This window comes from Equus przewalskii, chromosome 3, assembly GCF_037783145.1.
Source record: "Equus przewalskii isolate Varuska chromosome 3, EquPr2, whole genome shotgun sequence".
NCBI classification, from domain to species: domain Eukaryota; kingdom Metazoa; phylum Chordata; class Mammalia; order Perissodactyla; family Equidae; genus Equus; species Equus przewalskii.
Genome location: NC_091833.1, coordinates 58,438,247 through 58,463,149, shown reverse-complemented (window position 1 = coordinate 58,463,149; position 24,903 = coordinate 58,438,247). Strand labels below are relative to the sequence as shown.

The 24,903-nt window shown below is 34.3% G+C and overlaps 1 protein-coding gene across 4 annotated transcripts in view; it reads right to left on the bottom strand.

Annotated features, from left to right (window-relative positions):
- CNOT6L (CCR4-NOT transcription complex subunit 6 like) overlaps positions 1-24,903 on the bottom strand; it is a 102,996-nt gene that overhangs the window by 41,515 nt on the left and 36,578 nt on the right. For all 4 annotated transcript variants that reach the window (XM_070612760.1, XM_070612762.1, XM_070612758.1 and 1 more), the window contains exons 2-5: positions 20,696-20,817; positions 17,886-18,072; positions 16,488-16,573; positions 864-953 (exon numbers count right to left, since the gene is read on the bottom strand). In XM_070612760.1, the coding sequence (XP_070468861.1) occupies positions 864-953; positions 16,488-16,573; positions 17,886-18,072; positions 20,696-20,807 (475 nt within the window). In that variant the 5' untranslated portion in view covers positions 20,808-20,817. The remainder of the gene's footprint in view (positions 1-863; positions 954-16,487; positions 16,574-17,885; positions 18,073-20,695; positions 20,818-24,903) is intronic.

Genomic DNA, 24,903 nt, shown 5'->3' with positions numbered 1-24,903 from the left:
CAGATGATATGAATGTATAAATTGAAATAAAAAATGCATTAGGATTAAAAAGAAGGTAGCAAAGTGGCTGAAAATGTATTTGCCAAAGGCATTTAGCAAGATGGTTGAATGCCAATAAATATACAAAACTCAACTGTATTCCATAAATCAGCAATAACCACTAAGATTTATTTTCAAAAGGACTGTAAGAGCATCAAGAAAAGTCAATACCTAGAATAAATTTAATAAAAAATGTGCAAGACCACTACAGAAACCTAAAACTCAACACAGAGAGAAATTAGAGAAGGCACAATAAATGAAAGAATATTACACATTGTTAGAACAGAACACCCAGTGTCATCAAGGATAGACCATATGTTGAGAAACAAGGCAAGACTCTATAAACTTAAAAGAATTGAAATAATAACAAGCATCTTCTCTGATCATAATGCTTTAAAGCTAGAAATTAATTACAAGTAAAAAGCTGAGAAAGGGACAAAGATGTGGAGACTAAACAATATGTTATTGAACAAGCAATGGATCACTGAAGAAATTAAAGGAGAAATCAAAAAACATCTGGAGACAAATGAAAATCATAACATGCCATAGCAACTCATATGGGATGCAGCAAAAGCTGTATTAAGAGGGAAATTCATCGCAATACAGGCACACCTTAACAAACAAGAAAAATCCCAAATAAGAAATCTCAGTATATGAAAAGAAGAATGTCCCACTACCATGGGATATACTAACGGCAGCAACTCCAAATCTATAAGCAATTATAAAAAAAAAAAAAAAAAAAAGTCAGATGCTCTTAAGCAATATGTGACATATTAGCTAGCAGTAATATCTGCAGAGTTCACCACTTTGTCATTAATAGTTACCTGCAAGATTGTCAAGCATGAAGTTCAGTAGCTTTCGGGTTCCATCTGGGTCCTGGTATAAATTGAGAATATCCTGTGATAAAGGATTGCCTAAAGCAGAAGACAAAAATAAAATCTGTAAGACTTACAATCGCAAGACCAGACAATTTCTAAAGTGAAATTTACTGTATTTAATCTGTTACATAAATTTAAAGAAATTACATAGATTTAAGGAAATATTCTCTTTGTTAACACTGTCATAAAGAAAAACTTCAAGAGTTATACTGCATAATTATAATTTAGGTTTGTCAAAATCACATATATACATACATACATAAACATATCTATATTCATCTTGGTTAATTCTGAAGTAACATCACAACTTGGCACCTTGAAGTAACCCCTATAGGTTCTACATTTATCTTTGAAGACTATATTCTAACTGAAGGACAAATAGCCTTGTATGAGAAAGAATGAGTGACACAAAAAAAGAGGGAAGGTCTTACCAATTAGAATATTTATGGAGGAAAAGAAGATACTTTAAGTGAAAAGAAAATGTATTACACCAAGATGAATTAGTGAAATGTGAGAGGAAAGTAAGAATTATTTTAATGACTGTGATCAAGGATATCTGAGAACTAGGAATACAGGTTTATCAAATATCAAAAAACAAGCTATTGTTAACAGTCTATATTTTCCCTTAAGGAATAAAGAAGACAAGCATGCAACAACAGTCCAGAACACAGATTTGAAAAAACAAAAACCATGGAACTTCCAGAAATGAACAATAAACAAACAAAAATCTTCAGTGCAACATACTTCCACCAGAATGGCTAAAATTAAAAACTACTGACCAAGAAAGTGTTAGAAAGAATGTGGGGGACTTGGAACTCTCATAAATTGTTGGTGAAAATGTAAAATGGTACAACAACTATGGTGAAAATTGGGTTGGCAGTTTCCAACTGACTTGAAAGTAGGAAAAGGAAACTTTCTGGGGTGACAGAAATACCCTATATCTTGAGCTAGGCAGTTGTCACACATGTATACTTTTGTCAAAATTACTCAAGCTGCATACTTAAGTATTTGAGTATTCTAGTGTTGTAAGAGTAACTCAATAAAGTACTAGGTAAAAAAATCATGATGAATGAGTTAGGACCAGTAGATTAGACACAGGTGAAAATTAAGTTAGTGAACAGAAAAAAATACATTCAAAGAAATTACCCAAAATGTATCACTGAGAGTCAAAAAGATGTAAAACATGAGATGGTAAAACATAAGGGAGTTAAAATAAGAAATCTTAATATACATTAAGTTAGAGCTCTAGAAAGAGAGCACAGGACTTTGGTTTTTGGTGCAACATGTAAAGAGGTTGGAAGTTGTCACTCTTGCCCTAACAATCAAGGTCATAGGGCAACCGCGACACTGAATACAAACAGGCAGACACAGAGAATCACAGTCTGGTGCAAGAAGCCTAAAGCAGAAGCCCAGAACTGGAACTAGTATCAGTTGGAATACTTTAAGTCATAATTGACAAACTGCTGGAGGCTCAGAGAAGATTAGCTTGAGAGTTAAAAACTTGAGGGGACTCAGTCTTAGGGGCCCCCACACTTCCTTGAGTTTTACCTCCAAGAGCACCACCAAGTTCTCACTATAAAGACTGGAGAAAAATCCCCTCATGCTTCTGGCAGGGGAGGGTGAAAGCAATGTTCCTCCTTAACAAGTCCTCCCACAAGGGAAACTATTTACCAGAATAAGAGCAAGTACAGTTTTACCAAAGCCTAACCAAGCTGGGGTAAGAGAAATACCCGACACTCCAGCCCTCTCTAGCCCGAGGCGGGTGAGAGGGGACAATACCCAACTCAGGCTCATTAAAAGACTGAGACCTAAGCATGGAACTACAGGACTCTCCTCCTCCTTCCACACCTCACCACCACATCAATAGAGCTCCTCTATAACAACAGCGGATTACAGCTAAAAGAACTGCAATCTCAGACTCTATTTAAAGAGTCTCTGGGAAAACCCAAAGACAACAGAGGAGATAAAAACAAGGACACCAGAGGAAATTTTACACTCTGACACACAACAATAGCAAATAATAAACACAATCTGGCCAGAAAGAGAGATTAGAGAGAAGTGAGAAGAGACAATATTTGAAAAGAAAAAGGCTGCAAACTTTCAAAAGCTAATTTTTAAAAACACGAATAAACTGATACAAGAAGCGCGATGTATACAAAGAAGTTTACAAAAGGACTTCATTTTACATTTTACTGAAAACTAGAGAATTCCAACAGCAAATAGAAGACTTTAAAACCAGACAGGGAAAAGGACCAATTACTTCAAAAGAAAAAACATGCAAATGGCAATGAAATTCATTAGCAAGAATGGAAGCTAGAATACAGTGGAATAATAGCTCCAAAGACTGCAAGATGGTATTTGAGACTTCAACACTCCTCTACCAGTTGTTGACAGAAAAAGTAAACAGAAAATCAGTAAGATGGAGAAGACCAAAACAACACTGTCAATCAACTTGAGCTAACTGATATTTATACAACACTTTACTCAAAAACAGGAAAATATACATTCTTTTCAAGAGCACATGAACATTACCAAGAGAGACCATATTTTCGGCCAGAAAACAAACTGTAACACATTTAAAAAAGAAATGAAATCACACAAAGCATACTATCTGACCATAATAAAAACACAACTAGAAATCAACAAGAGACAGATACCTAGAAAATTCCAAAGTACTTTAAAATTAAACATCACACTTCTAAATAATCCAAGGTCAAAGACGAACTCACAGGGAATTTTAAAATGTTTTAATTTAATTAAAATGAAAAACACATTATCAATATTTGTAGGATGCAGCCAAGTCAGTGGTTAGAGGTAAATTTATTGTGTTAAATGCTTGCATTAGAAAAGAAAGATCTAAAATCTATGATCTAACTTCCATTTTAAGAATCTAAAAAAAGAAGAGCAAAGGAACCCCAAAGAAACAAGGAAGGGATTAATAAGCATAAGAGTAGAAATTAGTAAAACTTAAAACAGAAAAACATCAGATTACTAGTGAACCCAAAAGATGGTACTTTGAAAAAGGAAATAAAATTGATAAACTTATCATTGATAAGGACAAAAAGACACAACTTATAAACATCAAGAATGAAAAAGGAAACAGCCCTTGAGACATTAGAAGGATAAGGAATGTTAAGAAAATTTTATGTCTACAAATTCAACAACTTAGAAGAATTCCTTCAAAGACAGAAACTACCACAGCTCACTCAAAAAGATAGAAAGAAAACTGAATAAAAATGGCAGAGTAAGGACCTCCAAAAATTTACCCTTCCATAAAAACAGTAACAACAACAACAACAAAAATTTCAGAACTCTAAAAATTAACCAAATGATTGTAGCAACCCAGGAGTGTTTATTAAAGAAAAAAGGCAGAATATGTGTAAGGACAGCAATTTGTGGAGTTTTAACTTTTCCTGGTTCCTCATTACCAGGGCAGCTTGGCAATCACCGGAGCAACTAAAACTGAGCTGGAGATCTTTCAAAGCCTCATTCTCAAAGACTGGTCATTGTCTGATGTTTGTGGTGGTTCCTCGATTCTTGTCTAGTGCTAAAAGACTTCTACCTGGAGGACAGGGGAGTGGGTCAGGGGCATGTTTGAGGAAACTATTACTGGCAAATGCTTTAATTTCATGGCTGACTGAAGTCATGGAAACAGCTGAGGCAAACCATAGACTAACCAAAAAGCTTAAAAGGAAAAGCTCAGGAGTAAGACGTCAACAGGGGCTTTGTAGAGTTCTGACGTATTCCTGGGAACCTAGAAGGCTATCCATATGTGAAAGGCTAGGCACAAGCTTAGCAAAGACCTAAAAACAGCCTAAGCTCTCACCTCTCTCTGACCTTGAGGCTTTGCACAAGTAGGAAGTGAAGACTAAGGCAGATTTATAAATTTCCTGGCTGAGTAATGAAGGTGTGCCCCAAAACACACACAGAGCTACTTGGCCAAGAGCAGGAAATTTACCGGTTCCTGACATTTAAGGAAATCTCTGTTCAAGCATTAGCTGATCACTAAACTGAACAGAGATGTCCATGGGCACACATGATAAAGAATATGAGCTTTACAGAATTAGTTCTGAAAAGTCACTAAAGCAACAAACAGCAAATACAACAACAAACAACCCTGTGGAGGGGAGAGATTCTGATTTCAGAGTTGCCACATTATTTAAAATGTCCAGTTCTTAACAAAAAATTATGAAGCATGCAAAGAAACAAGACAGCCTATGTCCCATACACTAGGAAAATAAAGCAATCAATAGAAACCCAAGGATAATAAACACTGTACCTGAGGAATTACTAGAAAAGATTTTAAAAATCCACTATTTTAATATGTTCAAAGAGCTAGAGAAAATCATGTCTAAAGACTTAAAAGTATGAGAATGATGTCTCACCAAATAGAAAATATCAAAAAAGAAATCAAAACTCTAAAAAGGAACCAAATAGAAACTACAGGAAAGTAGAATGAAAAAATCACCAGAAGGGCTCAAGAGCAGTATTGGACAGGTAGAAGTAAGGGTCTGTTAATTTGAAGATAGGTCAGCTGAAGTTATAGACCCTGAGGAAGAGAAAGAAAAAAGAATGAAAAAAAATTAAAGAACAAAGAAAAATTAACAAAGCTCAGAGATCTATCAGACAACATCAAGTGCACCAAGATTTGTATAAAGGGAGTTCCAGCAGAGGAGAAAAGTACAGGAAAAAAATTTGAAGAAATATGGCCAAAAGCATCCCAAATTTGATGAAAAACCTTAACATACACATCCAAGAAGCTCAATAAACTCCACGTAGCATAAAATGAAAGAGAAATGCACCTAGAAAAATTATAATCAAACTATGGAAAGACAAAGAGAAAATGTTGAAAGCAACAGGAGAGTAGTGATTCATCATGTACTGATTCTCAATAAAATTATCAGCTGATTTCTCATCAGAAACTATGGAAGCCAAAAGGCTGTAGAATGACATACTCAAAGTACTGAAAGAAAAAGTCAACTAAGAATTCTATATCTAGCAAAACTCTCCTTCAAAATTAAAGGAGAAATTAAGACATTCCCAAACAAACAAAAACTGAGTGAGTTCGTCACTCAGACCAGCCCTACAGGAAATACAAAAGGGATTCCTTCAGGCTGAAATGAAAGAGCACTGGACAGTAACTTGAATCCACATGAAATAATAAAGAATACTAGTAAAGATAACTATATAGGTACATATAAAAAACAGTATAAGTGTAATTTTGGTTTTTAACCTCTTTTTTCTCCTATCTGATATAAGAGACAATTGCATACAGCAATAATTATAAATTTATGTGGATGGGCACAGAATGTATAAAGGTATTTATAACAGCATAAAAGATAAGTGAATGGAACTAGAGGTGCAAAGTTTTTTTATATTATTAAAATTAAGTTGCTATTAACCCAAATTACACTGCTATACACTAAGACGTTCACTGTAATCTTCAGGGTAGCCAACTTAGAAAATAATTCAAAATAATACAGCAAAAGAAACAAGTGAATTAAATTGATACACTGGAAAATATTCATTTAACACAAAAGAACTCATTCAGTGAGGAACAGAGGAACAAAAAGGACATGAGATGTATCAAAAAAATAGCAAAATGGCAGACATAAATCCTGTCTTATCAGTAACACATTAAATCCACATGGATTAAACGCTCTGATTTAAAAGCAAAGATTAGCAAGATGAATAAAATACAACTCTTTATATGCTGTCCATAAAAGACACTCTATAGATTCAAAGACACAAAATAGTTTGAAAGTCAAAGAAAAGAAGGAGGTATGCCAGGGAAACAGTAACTAAAAGAGAATGGCTATTCTAAGAAAAAAGGAATAACCTCAACGTCGTGTACCAATGAAAGAAACTGAATTAGTAATTAAAAATTTTCAACAAAGAAAATTCTAGGCCCATATGGTTTTACTGGAAAATTCTAACAATAGTTTAAGAAAGCAATAATACAAATGTTATGCACATTCTTCCAGGAATAAAAAGTGTTAATAACACTTTCCAACCCATTTTACAAGATCAGCAGTACTCCGATATCAAACCAAAGACACTATAAGAAAAACACTACAGAACAATGTCTTATGATCATAAATGTATAAATCTTCAACAAAATACTAGCAAACCAAATCCAACAATATATTAAAGAGACTACATAATGACTAAGTGGTATTTAAAATGGGAATAAAAGGCTGGTTCAACATCTGAAAATCCATCAATGTAATTCAGCACATAAACAGACTAGAGAAGAAAAGTTACATCATCATCTGAACCATTGCAGAGAAAGCCTTTGATCAAACTCAACTTGCATCAATGAGAAAAACTCTCAGCAAATGTGAAATAAAAGGAAATTTATTTAACCTGAAAAGGCATCTACCAAAAAACTTCCAGTTGATATAATTAATAGTGAAAGACTGAGTGCTTTCTCCCTAAAATCAAGAACAAGGCAAGGATGTACACTGTCATCACTTCTATTGTCCTAGCCAATGCAATAAGGCAAGAAATTAAAAGAATACATATCAGAAAGAAGAAAGTGAAACGGTCCCTATTCACAGATTAAAATTGTGTAAAAGCTCCTAGAAGTAATAAGTTTACAAAAGTTGCAACAGATACAAAATATTTAACAAGCAATTGTATTTTAATTCTATACAATGCCAATGAATAATTGGAAATTTAAAAAGCTATATCATTTACAATAGCATCAAAAATATCAAATAAATATAGCAAAATATCTGCAAGATGTGCATGCTGAAAACTACGAAACAATAGAGAAGTAAAAGTAAAGAAGACCTGCATAAAGGGAGAGGAAGACTGTATTCACAGATTGGAAGATGCAATACTAACTCACAAGATAAAGCTATTGAATCTCTAAAAACTGACATACATATTCAAGACAATCCCAATAAAAATTCCAGCAGGATATTCTGCAGAAAATATAAGCTGATTCCAAAATTTATATGGAAATGAAAGCATCTAGAGATGTCAAAGCAATTATGAAAAATAACCACAAAGTTGGAGAACTCATACTACATAATCTCAAGGCTTCTCATAAAGCTACAGTAATCAAACGTTTTGCTATTGCATTGATCAGTGGGACAGAATAGAAAATCTAGCAGTAGACCCACACGCATTTGGGTCAATTGAATTTTAACAAAGTTGCAAGGGAATCCATGTAGAAAGCATAATCTTTTCAACAAATAGTGCTGGACTGGATGTACATATGCAAAAGAACACACCTTGCACCATATACAAAAATTAACTCAAAAGAGACCATAGACCTAAATGTAAAACCTAACTTCAAAATTTCCAGAAGAAAATCTTCATGTATTTGGAAGGCAAAAATCTTAGATGTGACATCAAAGACATAATCCATAGAAGAAAACAAACGATAAATTGAACTTCATTAAAATGAAAAACTGCTCTTTGAAAGGCCCTGTAAAGAAGACAGAAACACAAGCCAGAGATTGGGACAAAACAGTTGCAAAATACTTACCTGAAAAGAACCTGAATCCAGAATTTATAATAAACTCTCAAATCTCAGTAATTAGAAAGATGCAACTCGATAATAGACAAAAGACAGCAAATAAACACAAGAAAATATACACTCTATCACTATTCATTAGAGAAATGATAATTAAAACCACAAGAAGATATTACTACATCCTATTAGAATGGCAAAAATAAAAAATACTGACAATACCACATGCTGACAAAGATGCATGCCAACTAAAACCCTCTCATATTTTTGGTGGGAATACAAAATGATACAGCCACTACAGAAAAGAGTTTGGCAGTTTCTTATGAAGTTTACTATATATCTATCATACAACCTGGCAATCCTACCCCTAGGTATTTGCCCAAGGAAAATAAAAACTTATTTCATGCAGAAATCTGTATTCAAATGTTTAAAGTGCCTTTATTTCTAATCATCCATAACTGGAAACAACCCAAATGTCCTTCAACTTGTGGACAAAAATCTGTGGTATATTCTCAGCAATAGAAATGAACTACTGATATACACAACAACACAGATGAACCTCAAATGTATGATGCTAAATGAAAGAATCCAGACTCAAAAGGTTATATAGTGTATGTTGCCATACATAACATTCTGGAAAAGTAGTTGCCAAGGGCTAAGTGTTGGAGACGGCACTGACTTCACAGACACAAATGAATTTCGAGTGGCGATAGAACAGTTTCATTTCTCAATGGTAGTAAGTGGTTATGCAACTGCATATGTCTACTAACATTCACCAAACGTGAATGTCTTCAACATTCCCCAAAGGGGTGAATTTCACTACATATAAACTATAGCTCAGTAAAAACGTTGCTGAAAATTTAATTTTTTCAAAAATGTATTCAAGGTACAATTTTAAGGATAACCACTAAGAATCTAGAAAAAAAATGTACAAATTCCAAACCAACAGAAAGTATACAGAAACAAACAATGGGGGGGAAACATTTTTAGAAAGGCAAAAAAGAAGAGGAAAATCACAAAGAGTAGAATCAAAACGTAGGATGGCAATAACACAAAAATATAAATAATTACACTATAGATAAGGCAAGTGAATCCATGCATTAAAAACAAAATAAAGTCTGACTGGATTAAAAACAAAGTCCAGTTAAGCGATACACCTAAGCATAAGTACACAGAAAGGTTGAAAGTAAATGGGTAAAAAAAGATACATTAGACAAACATTAACCAAAAGAAAACTTGCATAGCTATATTAGACAACATAGACTATAAGGCGAAAACCCTAAGAAGGGAGAAAGAGGCTCACAACCTAATATCAGGTTCAATTCAACAGAAAGTATAGCAATATATACAATACACACCAATATATAAATATACTTGATATATCTAATAAAATAACCTGAAACTATATAAATCAAAAACTAACTGAACTACATGGGGAAATGAAGAAATACACTATTTCAATGGAAATTTTAGCATAAATATCTTAACTACCAAAAAAGCAAATAGTCAAAAAGTCTAAAGATATAGAAAATCTGAGCAACAGAACTAACAAACTTGATCTAATGGACAAATACATACACTTGTGCCCAGCAATTAGAGAAACAATATTCTTTTCAGATACAGTAAAACATTTACAAAAATTGATCACATACTATGCCATAAAGCAAGAATCAACAAACGTCAAAGCACTCGTTCATACAGGCTACCCTGTCTAAAATGCAATCAAGTTTAAAGCTAACAATAAAAAGGCTAAATTTAAAATCACATACGCATGGAAATTTTAAATAACTGAAGAGTCAAAGAAGATACAAAAACCTATATTAAAAATACTTAGTGTTTTCCACAGTGGCTGTACCAATATACATTCCCACTGCAGTTTACAAGAGTTTCTGTTTCTCTATATCCTAACACTCGTTATTTCTTGCCTTTTTAACAATAGCCATTCTGATGGGCACGAGGTGATATCTCATTGTAGCTTTGATTTGCATTTCCCTATTAATTAGTGATGCTGAACTGGTATAGGACTATGGAAAACAGTATGGAGATTCCTCAACAAATTAAAAATAGAACTACCATATGATCCAGCTATTCCACTGCTGGGTATTTATCCAAAGAAAATGAAAACACAAATTTGAAAAGATATATGCACTCTTAGGTTCACTGCAGCATTATTCATAATGCTGGAAGCAACCTAAGTGTCCACCAATGGATGAACAGATAAAGAAGATGTAGTATACGTACACACAAACACAAACACACACACACACAAGCAATACTAAGCCATAAAAAAGATGAAATCTTGCCATTTGCAACAACACAGATGGACCTTGAGAGTATGAGACTAGGCAAAGTCAGTCAGATGAAAAAAAGACAATTATGATTTCACTCATGTGTGGAAGATAAGCAAACAAATACGTAGACACAGAGAAGAGACTGGCAGCTACCAGAGCAGGAGGAGGTGGGGGAATGGGGGAAGAGGTAGGGGGTAAGTAAAGGGGCACATAAGTATGGTGACAGATGGCAACTAGACTTCAAAACATGATGTACACCTGAAATTTATGTTACACATCAATGTCACTCAATACAAAATTAAAAAATAAAAATAAATAGATGAAAATATATCAAGAGAATATTATGAACTTTTTATGCAAAGAAATTCGAAAAGGTAAAAAGCTGACAAATTCCAACAGTTCCAATATGGTCCAACAAAACTGACCGACTAACAATTAGAAAGCCTCGATAGTTCTAGTAACTACAAACATATTGAGGTGGTACAAAAAAAAACACGAGGCAATGATAATTTTATAGAGTTGTTCTACCAAAATTTCAAGGAACAAATTAGTTCAATCCTACACAACTCTTTGAAACAACGGAGTAAGAATAATAAAAACACAGGTCTATCTTACTCATGAACATATGTGAAAAATTCCTTTAAAAATTCTATTAGGAGAAGCAGTCCACCAGGGACTCTCTGCTTCCCCTGCTCATTCTTGGTAAGTATGACAGATTCTGAGCTAATCTGTCTCCTGATACTAAGCAGTTTCTGTAGCTAGTAACATAGGTAATAAGTCAGGACAACTACAGCAATACTTTCAAGTAACTGTTTGATCCCCTGCAGAAGCAGGACTAGCTTTTTCCTGCTTGCTACAAGATTTGCTGCTTGCTTGAAAAGTGCTGGACCCTTGACACGGGATTACTCAATTGCAATGCAAACTCACTGTGTACATAGCATTTGTCTGGGTCCATCTTGTTGCCTGAGTAATAATGTTCTTTGTCTCTGACCCAGGAGTCTCATGTCTTCTGCCACCATCCATGAAACAATAAGTGGTTAACTTACTAACTTGCAAGTAGGGCAAAATCTCGGACCCTTCACAGTTCTTGACAAATATTATTAAAATAAATCCAGCACTGTGCAAAAGCACCAAGTTGGGTTTATCTCAAGAATGCAAGTGTGGTTTAAATTGGAAAAAAAAATATATAAACAGGTAATTTACCACCTCAATCTATGAAATGAGAAAAATAATATAATCATCTCAATGATGAAGAAAAACATTTAATAAAATTCAGCACTTAAATAAGGATTACTAAAGTAGAAATAGAAGGAAACTTCTAGAAACTAAAAAAATTTTTCACCAAAAATATAGAGTAAATATCATTCTTAATGAAAAAACTTCGAAGTATTTCCTTTAAAATTGGGAATAGAAGCATACCCAGTATTGATTCTTCTATTCAACATTGTACTAAATATCCTAGTCAGTACATTAAAATAAATTAAATATACACACATTTGAAAGAAACAAAACTGTCATTATGATTATCTGCATACAAAACCTAAAAGAATTCACAGACAAATTTTTAGAAAGAATGAGAATTTAGCCAAGAATGAAATAAGATCAATTTTTTAAAAAATTTTATCTCTAAATCCCACCAGCAAATAAGCAGAAAAAGCAAGTTTAAAAATAGAAAAGACAGGGTTTACAATAGGAACCAAAAACGTATAAGGTACCTAGAGACAAATCCAACAAAAGACGTGCTTGACCAGTCAGTGTGCAGAAAGTTATAAAATTTTATGCAAAGACATTAAATAAGAACTAAACAAGTGGAGAGAGCATCTAAATTCATGGACAGGAAGATTCAATATAATTAAGATGTCAATTTTGCTAAATTAATTTAGACATTCAATGCAATTCTGAAGTCCTAACAGCATTTTTAACAAAACTTAACAAGCTGTTTTTTAGTATGAGGAAGATCCAAGACACTCAAACTGCCAAGACACTGTAAAAGAAAAACCTAAGGGGACTTCCCAAAGCAGATATTAAGTCTGAATATAAAACCATAATAACTATGATAAATTAGTAACTAGCACAAGATTAGACAAATTGATTACTGGATATACAGAATGGAGATCCCAAAAAAAGACCGAGAGACATAGCTGATATATGAGAGAGGTGATTTTGCTTATCAGTGGAAAAAGAAAAAACTATTCATGAAACGGTGTTGAGACAATTGGTTATTCATAGGGAAAAACAAGATTAGATCTCTCCCAAAATTAGACCCTTCATACCATATTAAAAAATCAATTCCAAATGAATGAAAGAATTAACTATCAAGAGCAAAACTTTACAACTCTTAGGAGATAATACAGGAAAACATAGTTCTGACCTGGAGCGGAGCAGGGTTTAACTAGACATAACATGCACTAATCAGAAAACAAAACAATAAAAATATCAAATCTATTCATTAAAAGATACCAAGAAAGAAAACAAAAAGAAAAGCCACAGGGAGTGGCTCCATGGCTGTCTAGTTAAGTTCACATGCTCAGCTTTGGCAGCCCAGGGTTCACTGGTTTGGATCCTGGGCACAGACCTATGCTCAGCTCATCAAGTCATGCTGTTGTGGCATCCCACATAGAAGAACTACAATTACTTACAACTAGCATATACAACTATGTACTGGGGTTTTGGGGAGCAAAAAAATAGAGGAAGATTGCCAACAGATGTTAGCTTAGGGCCAATCTTCCTCACCAAAAAAAGAAAACAAATGTCACAGAGTGAAAGAAGATATTTACAACATAAAATAGACAAAAGTTAAGCACTCCTACAAATCAGTAAGAAACAAATACTCTGAGTGAAAATGAGCAAAAAACATCAATAGCAATTTTCCAGAAGAAACATGGCCAATACATATGTGAAAAGACACTCAATCTTATTAGCAATTAGGAAAATGCAAATTAAGAGTACAACTAAAAACTATTTCATACTCAATAATGAGGAAAAATTTTAAGATATGACAATACTAAATGTTGAGAAGAAGACAGAAAAATGGAAACGATATTATTTTGGGGAGTCTATTTCAGTACAACTACTTTGTAAAACATCATGGCATTACCTAATAAAGCTAAGGATATAAAGGCCTCTACAACCCAACAATTCCACTCCTCGGGACTCTAATCAAGAGAGACATACAAGGATGTTCACAACTGCATTACTTATAGTAGCAAAAAAAGGAAAAACAACCTAAATATCTACAGAATGAATAAATCACAGCATATTCATAGATCAGAACGCAATACAGCAATGAAATAAACTACAACATAACCAAGTTCAAAAGAAACAAGTCAGAGAAAATGACATTCAGTAGGATTCCATCTATATAAAAGTTAAAACACCTGTAACAGATACATAAATAAGCCCAGTTCTTGTACATAAAAGGTGCTCATCACTACCTGCTGAATGACTGAATGAAAGGTAAAGGATATCTAACACAAAATTCAGGACAATGATAACCTGTGGGGAAAGCAATGAAGAGGTAATCATGAAAAGGCACACAGGAAACTCACAGGGTACAGGGGATGTACACCAACAAGGTGGATTGTGCCTATTTCCCAATAACCTCACCAACAGTTATTTTACCAAATTTTTGGAATTCTTCCAATCTGACAGGTGAAAACTGAGTATAGTTTCAATTTGCATTGTTATGATTATGCATAAGGTTGATTAACTTTCTATATTTAAGAGCCATCTGAATATCCTCTTATATAAACTATTAATACGCTCTCTACTAGGTTACTGTTTTACTTACTGGTTTCCAGAAGCTCATTATGTAACACAGAAATAAGTACTCTGCCTCCTATATGAATGACAATTAGATTTTCAAAGTGTATTTTTTAAAAAGGTACTGAGAATGTTGGGTAATGGGTGTATACTTATTCATTTTATTTTCTTTAAAATTTATGTTGTTCTTCTTTTATATTATATTTCACACAAAAAAAATCTACAAGTAAAAGAATCTTCTACTGCCATGGTCCATTTTATTTTAAGAGAGAGAAGTCGTTCTTGTAAAAAAACTAGAAATTTTCAATTATTGAAGTTCTAAATTTTTTATGACTTGGGACCATCAATGTTTAATGCCTGAGGACAACCCTTTGGCCCATATGTCAGAGAAGATATTGCCTTAATATGAATTCTAAATTATTTAAAACTATGTTATTATATGTTAAACAAAAAATATGTTATTATAATTAGTATGAAAGTGTGAATTTGATATTTCATGAATCTAAGATTATAAAAAATGACAACCATCCTATAATTTTTTTTAATAGAAAGGAACAGACCTACACCCACTCCAACTCTAGCTGGATGGCAGTTTCAACTATAAGAGTAAGATTTAACATATAGAGAATAAGGTGAAATGTCCCAACAGTTAAATTTCAAATGCCTTAGGTTAAGGTTCAAGAAAATTCTTTAGATATAAGTATCCCCTGTCCACTTCATACATGATTTTAAAAAATCAATAAAATCTTAGAGAACCTAAAAACACAAGACTTAGATCATTCACATAATTATCCAATTTACAAAGGGTTAAATATATAAGGAAGCCTAGTATCATTTCAGTCATTTCAACCAAAGTCAGCATTCTTTATATTCTTCTTCGAGCTTCGATCTTAATGTTCCATGATACGATATAAACAAAGGCAAATAGAATATGTTCACAAAGACTCAAATAGTCTTTGAACAAGGAAATAAAATATATGAAGGTGTATACTTTACAAGGCTTTGATTAATGTTCATTCCTCACGAACACAGAATAAAATGTTTAAGCAATATAGGACATCTGTATTTATTCCTCTGAATTCAAAATAAACCTTTCTTCCTATGCTATGCCATAAGAGAAAATTATACAAATTTCAATATTTATATGAATTGAGTATGACTTTCATCTCAAACTGAGATAAGATCGTCAGAGGAGCCTGCATTTTGAATTAATACATTTTATTTAGAATACTGGTATACTTGGTTTTATTGTACTTTGAAGATACTTTGCTTTTTTACAAGATACTCCACTGGCAAAAAGATTACAACTTGCTGAAGGCTCAGATGATGGTTAGCATTTTTTGGCAATAAAATATTTTTTAATTAAGGTATGTACACTGTTTTTTAGACATAATGCTATTGCACACTTACTAAACTACAGTATAAACATAATTTTTATGTGCACTGGGAAACCAAAATATTCTTGTGACTCACTTTATTGTGATATTCGCCTTATTCTGTGGTCGGGAACCAAACTGGCAATACCTCCAAGGTATGCCCACAATTATACTTATTTGGTATAATTCATTTTTACTGTTATAATGTTTCCCCTCCTATAATCATATAATACGTCAATGCTATTTTATCTACTCTATCAAAACCTGAGATGAGACATTCTGGCTAAGGTTAAGGTTTATTCTATTAAATCATTCTTTTTTTAAAAAAAAAAAAAAAGGACGACAATGAAAAAAATTACAGTGTTAATTTAAAATACTTCCTCTAAGGAATTTCAGAGTTTTATAGAAAATCAAAGGTAAAATACAAAAACAAAACACAAAAATGTCCTCATACAAATTTGTTAAAATGATAGCAGCATGTTGAAATCTTGAAGCTCAATTTGATACTGAAGAACACATTTCTTTCAAGAGAAAGCAGAGTCACATTCTCAAAATTATACTAAAACTTGACCTATATTGCACCCAAAGTGGTCTTTAAAAGGCTAGAACAACTCAACACTGAGTGTTAATACCATTGTTTTTTTTAAAAATCACTCACCTTTCAAACCTAGAGTTTGTAGCTGGAAGAGCCGACCAAGTTCATAAGGCAAAACCCGTAACAGATTGTTATTTAAAAGCAATTCCCTGTTCAAAAAAGAATTGTCTTAGTTTTAATATAGCAAGCTTTATTAATATCTACAATTGTTTTCTTAACGCTCTAACATATCATGAGCGATGTTTACATTCAAGGCACATTTTTGTACACTCATCCAAAAATGTGAAACATTAAAGTACTACAATATGTGTAATTGCCACAACTGTTAACAGTGTTTCTACGACTTACTCATTCTCTAACACAGATTATTAAAGGTGTTGGAACTGGATATCATTCTCAGGCTAAACCCACCCCCCTTTTTCTCTCTCACTCAAATGCCTATCAGATGCAAATCAGAGTGACAGATATTCTTAGTATCCAAAGATAACAGATATCCCTGAACCTAGTCTAGTTCGTAGAAAAAAGTAAGTTTTTTTTTTTATGAACTTCAGGATTTAACTATAAGTCAATTGCCTGTATCAATTTTTATCACAGAGCACAACTATAATCACATCAAGACACTATATGAAGAATAATGACTAACAGAGAACATGACCGTTAAAAATAAAGCCCAGGATAATAGATCTAACACAACAGCACAGATATGATCTGAGTTTATGACTATGAAATTCTGGGCAGCCTATAGAAAAAATAAACAGCCCTCTTATTAGACAACTAAAAAGTACTTTAAAAAAAGGAAACCAACAGAAACATACAGTGAGAGGACAGTAAGGAACAAGATTCTAAAACAATATAAATGTTTAATTTTAAACATACGATAGTAATTTTTTTAAATTATTACTCAGCAGATAAATAATACAGAAAAATAACCTTTGTTTGTACTGGAAACATTTATACAAGGTCTTGAGATTCCACAAAATTTTCTCCTATGAAGAAATTCTTAAAGAACCCTGAAGGACTAGAAATAAATCCATTTACTATCAGGTTTTAAAAGGTTTCCTTAAGGAGTTGTAATATATAAGGATACTTTGCCTTATAAAATAGAGATGTGTTCCTAAAATTTTTCTTATAATCAAATCATATTTTCCCAATTATTTCTGACTAGTCATCACACACTTGAGCCTAAAGCGAGACTCAGTATTTTAGTCCCAACCCACCTCAAGTCTGTCAAAAGAAATTGGTAATACAAGCACACTTCTAGCCAGAAATCTCCAAATTTAAAGGATGGAAAACAAATGTTCAATGAAGGCCACCTCAAGCACTGTGCCTAGACAGTTTATATCATTTGATCTTTAAACACATATGCAAATCCTACTGTAAGATGAGTAACATCCCATAATGTTCTTATTTGGTAAATTTCGAACTTTATATAGTTAAGTCATATCTATAATATTTCCTCACCTGAGAGACACCATGTTTCCTAGTTCTGCTGGTAAACTTCTGAGTTTATTGGATGACAGATCCAGGTAAACCAGATTATGAAGCTTGGCAATATCAGGTGGAATGCGACTAAGGTAATTGTCATTTAGGTGCAGTGCTGTCAAGTGTGTCAATGACCAAAGTGACGTACTTAAGCTCCGCACTCTACCTAAAAGGCAAAATATTGAAGTATTAAACTCTAGGCCCAAGACAAAGGTTGAACTACAAGGAGTAAAAAGTGGTAGAAGAGCCTGCAAATATATGCATATATTCTGTCTTAGACTTTTTAATTTTGTATTTAATCTCATTTGATTGACCCCAAACACATTTGGCCCTTCTTTAATTTCATGCCACTTCTGCCTGACAATCTTTCTCATGGACCCTCCATGTATTAAATGAGAGGTGGCATAATGAGGAGACCAATAGTGTCAAGGTGATGACATGGTCTCAAAGAGAAAGCATGGGGCTGAACTGAGGTTTTTTTGGCAGAGCAATCCTGAATTTTTTTCTTTTGCTGAGGAAGATTCACTATGAGCTAATATCTGTGCCAATCTTCCACTATTTTGTATGTGGGTTGCCACCACAGCATGGATGACAAGTGGTCAAGGTCCACGTCTGAGATCCAAACCCGCAAATTCAGGCTGCCAAAGCAGAGTGCACCAAACTTATCCACTAGGCCACGGGGCCAGTCCCCCGCATTTTTTTTTTAAGTCACAGTCCTAACAAAACTATTTCTTACATACTCCATGAAAATTAATAGTGCAAGGTTTATCCATATCCAGGGCCTGAATTAGTCCACAAACTTTAAAAAGACAAGAGTAATTACTATGATTTAGAACCAACCTTAGATTAGCCACCAGGAAAGCCATTTTTATCCCCAACCAACCATTTCCCTGGTTTTCTGATGTTACAATTACAGATTAACAACTGTGGTTTAAGATTTTTGCATTAACTGCATACTCAAGGAAACAGTCACACATTAAAGCTTTATCAACCACTCAGCATCTGATAGCTATGGTGGAACATGTACTAGACAAAGTCAGAAAATCTGGTTCAGAGTCCTAATTTTTACCATTTATTCGCTATATAAGCCTGAGCAAATCACCTAACCTCAGCTTCTACAAAATGTGATATTATCTCAGCAATTAATTTATACGAAGATTATTTCATAAACTTTACAAAGGTAAAATGGTATTTTAATTACATATCACTTTCCAAACAAAAGATTTTGATTAGAAGAGCTGTGGAAAGTAGAAAGGGCACAAAAATCTCCAAGGGGAAATGTTACTTTTCATATAGCTGTTAAGCAGTAAACTCAAACTTAGATCTGCTGTCCAGGGTTCTTTCTACCAGTGTTCTTTCATGCTGTCTATAATCAGCCTTAAAGTGCCAACTAGGATTTTGCATTTTAATAGGAAACAAAGTTCTCGAGTGAAGAGAGGCTCTGGTAAAAGAAAAACTTATTTCAGTTTTACCCAGGGTTTAACTGAGTGGTTCTCAACCAGGGACAATTTGCTCCCCAAAGGACTTTGACAATCTGGAGACATTTTTGGTTGTCAAAACTAGAGGAATGTTACTAGCATCTAGTGGGTAGAGGGCCAGGGATGCTGCCAAACATCCTACAGTGCACACAACAGCCCCTAACCACACAGAACTGTCTGGCCCTAAGTGTCAGCAGTACAAAGCTGAGAAACCCCAGTTAACCTAATAGGCTTTGCTCATATTCATTCTTTTGATTACGAATCACCTATCCACCCAGTTACCTTTTAGCTAAATGTACAGGTAATTCTTGCTACTGACACTATAACGTGGGTTTAACTCTTCCAAAAGAAAGCCTACTCGGGAAAAAACTACATTCTATATATAATCTGTATCATATCAATTCATAAAAGAAAAACAGTACTTATATTCTATTTTTAATAAAGTTTTAACTTCACAATAATTTTAGAGTTACAGAAAAGTCAGCAAGATAATACAGAGTTCTGTATACCCTTTACCCAGTTTCCCCTAATATTATCATCTTATATTATCATGGCACATTTGTCAAAACTAGGAAAGTAACACTGATACATTACTATTAACTAATTTACAGACTTTATTTGGATTTCACCAGTTTTTACATCTTTTTGTTCCAAGATTCAACTCAAGATGCCGTTTTGCATTTAGTCATCATTGTCTCCTTAGTCTCCTCTGGTATGTGACAGTTTCTCAGCCTTTCATTGTTTTTCACGACCTTGACAATTTTGAGTTAGGTATTTTGCAGAATGTCCTTCAGTTTGCATTTGTCTGATGTTTTTCTCACTATTAGACTGGGGTTATGAGTCTTTAGGACTCATATTCTATTTTAACAAATCCTAAACATGTAAGGTCCCATAACACAGTTATTACTTATTTGTAGAATAAACAGACAGTTTCTAGGTTTCCTACTCTGCCAACACTGGGGTGATAGGAGGATGGCAAAGAATTCAATCTGCAAAAATAATTACTCTGCAACAGCCAAAACAAAACTTATTGTATCAAAGAACCTGCTTTTACTTAGAAACTGAACTCCCAATGTCCTCAATTCCAGACGCCAACTCTGGCTTGAGGTAATAATCTCAAAAGAAAGGATAGAAAAAAAGATATTTAATCACAGATAAAGCAGAAAAATTAAACACTAGTACCTCAGCATCTTGTATTTTCTCAATTCGTTCGTCTAATTAAAAATGTACAAATAAATAAACATAAGAATACTCAACTCTTGTTCATTATTGCTATTACATCGTGGATTAAATGTTTCAGATTCCACTCACCCGAGATTTCTAATTCTGCCCAGTGAGATTTTTTCCCATTGGCTACCTCCTCTGCTGACATGATGGTATAAATTCTGCGAGGATCTGGAGGATCATATTTTTCCTTTGGCATCCCTATTAGTCTGTAAAAAAAAAAAAAAAAGATCAACAATTATTACAGTCTTATAGAAAAAAAAGGGATGGTAAGTTTTCTTTTCCTCTCCCCTTACCAGGCTACTAAGTCATTTCATATTACAAATTCTCACTAGAAGAAAAACACATCTGCGGTATGCTAGGCTCTTTCAGGATCTCAGTAACAGATGCCTAAAGGAAAATGCAAACAAGCAATGACACTGGACTTCACAGTGAACATAACTGCTTCTCAAACATCTATTCCACCCCTTCCCCCTCATTTAGCTGCCCTGCTTTCCAAGAGAGACTGACCCTAGACCAGTTTTCTGAATGGACTCTGACTAGTCTAAGACAATCAAGATAATCCTATCCTCCTTGCCTCAGTGGTATTCAGATATCCCATATCTAAGACAATCAGCACTTGACATTTCCCTTGTCGTAGAGATTAGTTCAGAAATATCTAATAATCACGAGGCTTAAGACTCATTCTGAATTTATGGAAGGAGCAGGCTTCTCTCTCCTGCTGGTCACAAATGAAGAATAATATAGACGGGACTGCTGTTGGCAGCCATCCAACAACTATAAAGAAAGTCAGCCATGGAAGTCAGAGTCTAGAAAATAGAGAAACAAAGCCAGAGTCCTCACCAAACCATATCTGTAGCACTCCCAAACAGTGCACTTTTTGGATAGAGAAACCAATATATTTCACTTGTTGTTTAAACTAGTTTGAGTTGTGTTTTCTGTTACTTGCAATCAAAAGCATCCTAATTAGGATGATCATATATCTTGGTTTACATGGACCAGTCTTGGTTTATATCTGTTGTTCTTAGATAATTATTAATATCATTCCTTTTCACTCTCAAAAGTGCCCAACTGGATGATGAGTTACATGGTCATCCTAACTGAAACTAATATTATACAGTCTTCTTCATGAAACTCCAAAATAATCACTGAACAATCATCAGTGACAACCAACTAGACACAGAATTCCTCAACTGTACAATGTATGAAGCAGATGACAAATGGCCCTAAAAGTAACCATTCAAGAGGTCTAGTATAAGAATCACTGCTTGACAATTGGCAGAAAATAAAATCCAGTTCAGATCTAACAAGAATAGCAAATGACAAAGTCCTGAACCTAATTAAACTCCTGCATGCAATCAGTAAATTGCCTCATAGTATCTATAGTTGATTCTTTGCTCATATTTTTACATACATACACACACACACACATCTCAAAACGAAGTGTCTAAATCTGGGAGTGTTTCTAAGGAGAGTTTAGAACTTACATCTCAATGGAAGAGTTACTTTCAGGTGGTCTGAAATTTGTTACATACAGAAAACAAAGAAAAATTAGAGGTATTCTATCATGTATCAAGAAATCAAAGCTAGTTTATAACAGGACAATCAAAAATTCCCACACCATAATTTGGCCTCATATTTCTGAAGGTAAAATAGTCATTCCTTCTCCCTTACTAAAAGGGGTAAAGAGAAAGTTTTCCATATTTGTTATCTTTTGACAGTAATTAGCTTCCAAGTTTCCAGGTTAAGCCCTTCTGCTTTAACCTTATCATACAATTTGGGTGATACTAAACCATATTTCCCATAAACGTCCCAGATCTCCATATAGCACAAATAATATGATCATTTTCCACAGGGAAAAACTTCTTTTCTGCCACATTCAGCCTATGTAAAATACTTCTGAAAATAAAATGCTTAGATAACAAGGTTTCCAAAACTTCTACTGTGCATCATAAGGCACATGTATCTCTGTGGATACTTCTGCCTACTAATATAAGATTCTATAAAAACACAAGCTTAAGCAAAACCAAATCAAACAGATCCAGATTCAAAGACATGCTGAAAATCTATTAACTACAATGAGGACAGGTGAAACACAAAGACTATCAAATTCGCAAAAACATGTTTCATTAATTTTAGACCATTTTTATAAAACACACAGTGCAAGATTAGAGGTTAACATAATTTGGCTGTTTTAATCATGGCTCCCACTCAATGGTATGTTCCTTAAGAGGACTCTGAGTTGGGCTGGCCCAGTGGCGCAGTGGTTAAGTTCACACGTTCCACTTCTCGGCGGTCCGGGTTTCGCCACTTTGGATCCCGGGTGTGGACATGAGACTGCTTGGCAAAAGCCATGCTGTGGTAGGCGTCCCACGTATAAAGTAGAGGAAGATGGGCATGGATGTTAGCTCAGGGCCAGTCTTCCTCAGAAAAAAGAGGAGGATTGGCAGTAGTTGGCTCAAGGCTACTCTTCCAAAAAAAAAAATTTATAAAAGGACTATGAGTTACTTTTGTGTGGAGGCATATCCTTTTTACAACTCTATACAGTCCCTACACATAGTACGCACTTAATATGTATTTGTGGAATGAATATATGCTTTATAATCCTAAAATCTACCACTGTCCTCCTATCGTTCCTATCTCACAGCCAATTAATAGCCAATGTTTTCTAAAAATAAATCTCAAGAAATGGTAATTAATCCACACGTTCAACTTTCCTAAATATTTTTAAAGTCTAGATAGATTAATAATTGCCATGTCTTCTGGCCCTCTAATGCTAATCTTAAAACAGCTACTAGACAGAATTACATTTCTTTTTTAAAAATTTTCCATGGGGCCAGCCTACTGGTGCAGCAGTTAAGTTCACACGTTCCGCTTTGGCAGCCCAGGGTTCGCCAGTTTGGATCCTGGTTGCGGACATATGCACCACTTGTCAAGCCATGCTGTGGTAGGCACCCCACATATAAAATAGAGGAAGATGGGCACAGATGTTAGCTCAGGGCCAGTATTCCTCAGCAAAAAGAAGAGGACTGGCAGCAGATGTTAGCTCAGGGATGTCTTCCTCAAAAAAAAAAATTTTCACAAGTTTCCATCTTTGTCAGTCAATTAAAATTTATGGACTCTCTTCCTGCAAGACAGATTCATAAAATGTTTACCAATGTCTATCATATGTAAAAACCGAAGCATTATTAATACTGTCATATTAGGGGTAGGAGGTCTCTTTTGGATTTGATTAGAAAGCCTACAAAAATACAAGTCAATTAATTCTTCAAAATGAACCTAGATTTAGACAATTTGATTGAAGCCAAAACATTTTTCATTCGGGTTAACTAAGTAATTCAGCAGAGTCTACAGTTTGGGTGATCACTACCGTCCCAGATTTTCAAATGTGCTACTAAAAACGTAGAGAACTCAAACTTAGTAAATTGGTACTACTGAATCTTCCTATTCAGCTTTATTTCCCCTCTAAGTTCCCCAGCATCAACTTTCCCTTGGAGACATACCACAAAAATCTATTTCAAAATAACTTAAAATATAAAAATAACGATTCAAATGTAATTTAAATCTCTAAATGTGACACCAATAATGTGGTTTCTAATAGCCTCGTATATAGGTCATTCCAAGGCTTAAATACTGAGGGAGAGACACTTTTTTATCCAAGAAATAGAAATGTTTTATTTTGGAAAGCCTAACAGCTAATTCTTTTCCCTATCTTCTTTTTCATACTGATTAAAGAGGCAGGTTTTTTAACTGGTTTTTCCCAAGAGTTTCTAATTTCTACAAATCTTACATCAGTTCCCAAAGGATCCTCCCATTACTTCAACCTAATTTATACTGAGGTTCTGTGATCACAAAGTAACAAAGTAAACTAAAAGCCCCTTCCCAATACCTTTTTAACTTCCCAGTCTTCAACTCCATTTAGACACTATGAAAAATACTCCACATAGCCCCGTCAAATACCAGCTACATAAACTTCTTTGAATCTGCCATCACTCTCTCCATTCCTTGGACCACAGCATATCATCTATGCAGCCCTCTCAGATTCCTTTTTTCTCTTTTTCCGGTGAGGAAGATTGACCCTGAGCTAACATCTGCTGCCAATCTTCCTCTTTTTGCTTGAGGAAGACTGTCCCTGAGCTAATATCTGTGCCAATCTTCCTCTGTTTTTTTGTATGTGGGAAGCTGCCATAGCATGGTTTGATGAGCCATGTGTAGGCCCATGCCCAGATCCGAACCCATGAACCCCAGGCCACCAAAGCAAAGCACACAAACTTAACCACTATGCTACTGGGCCA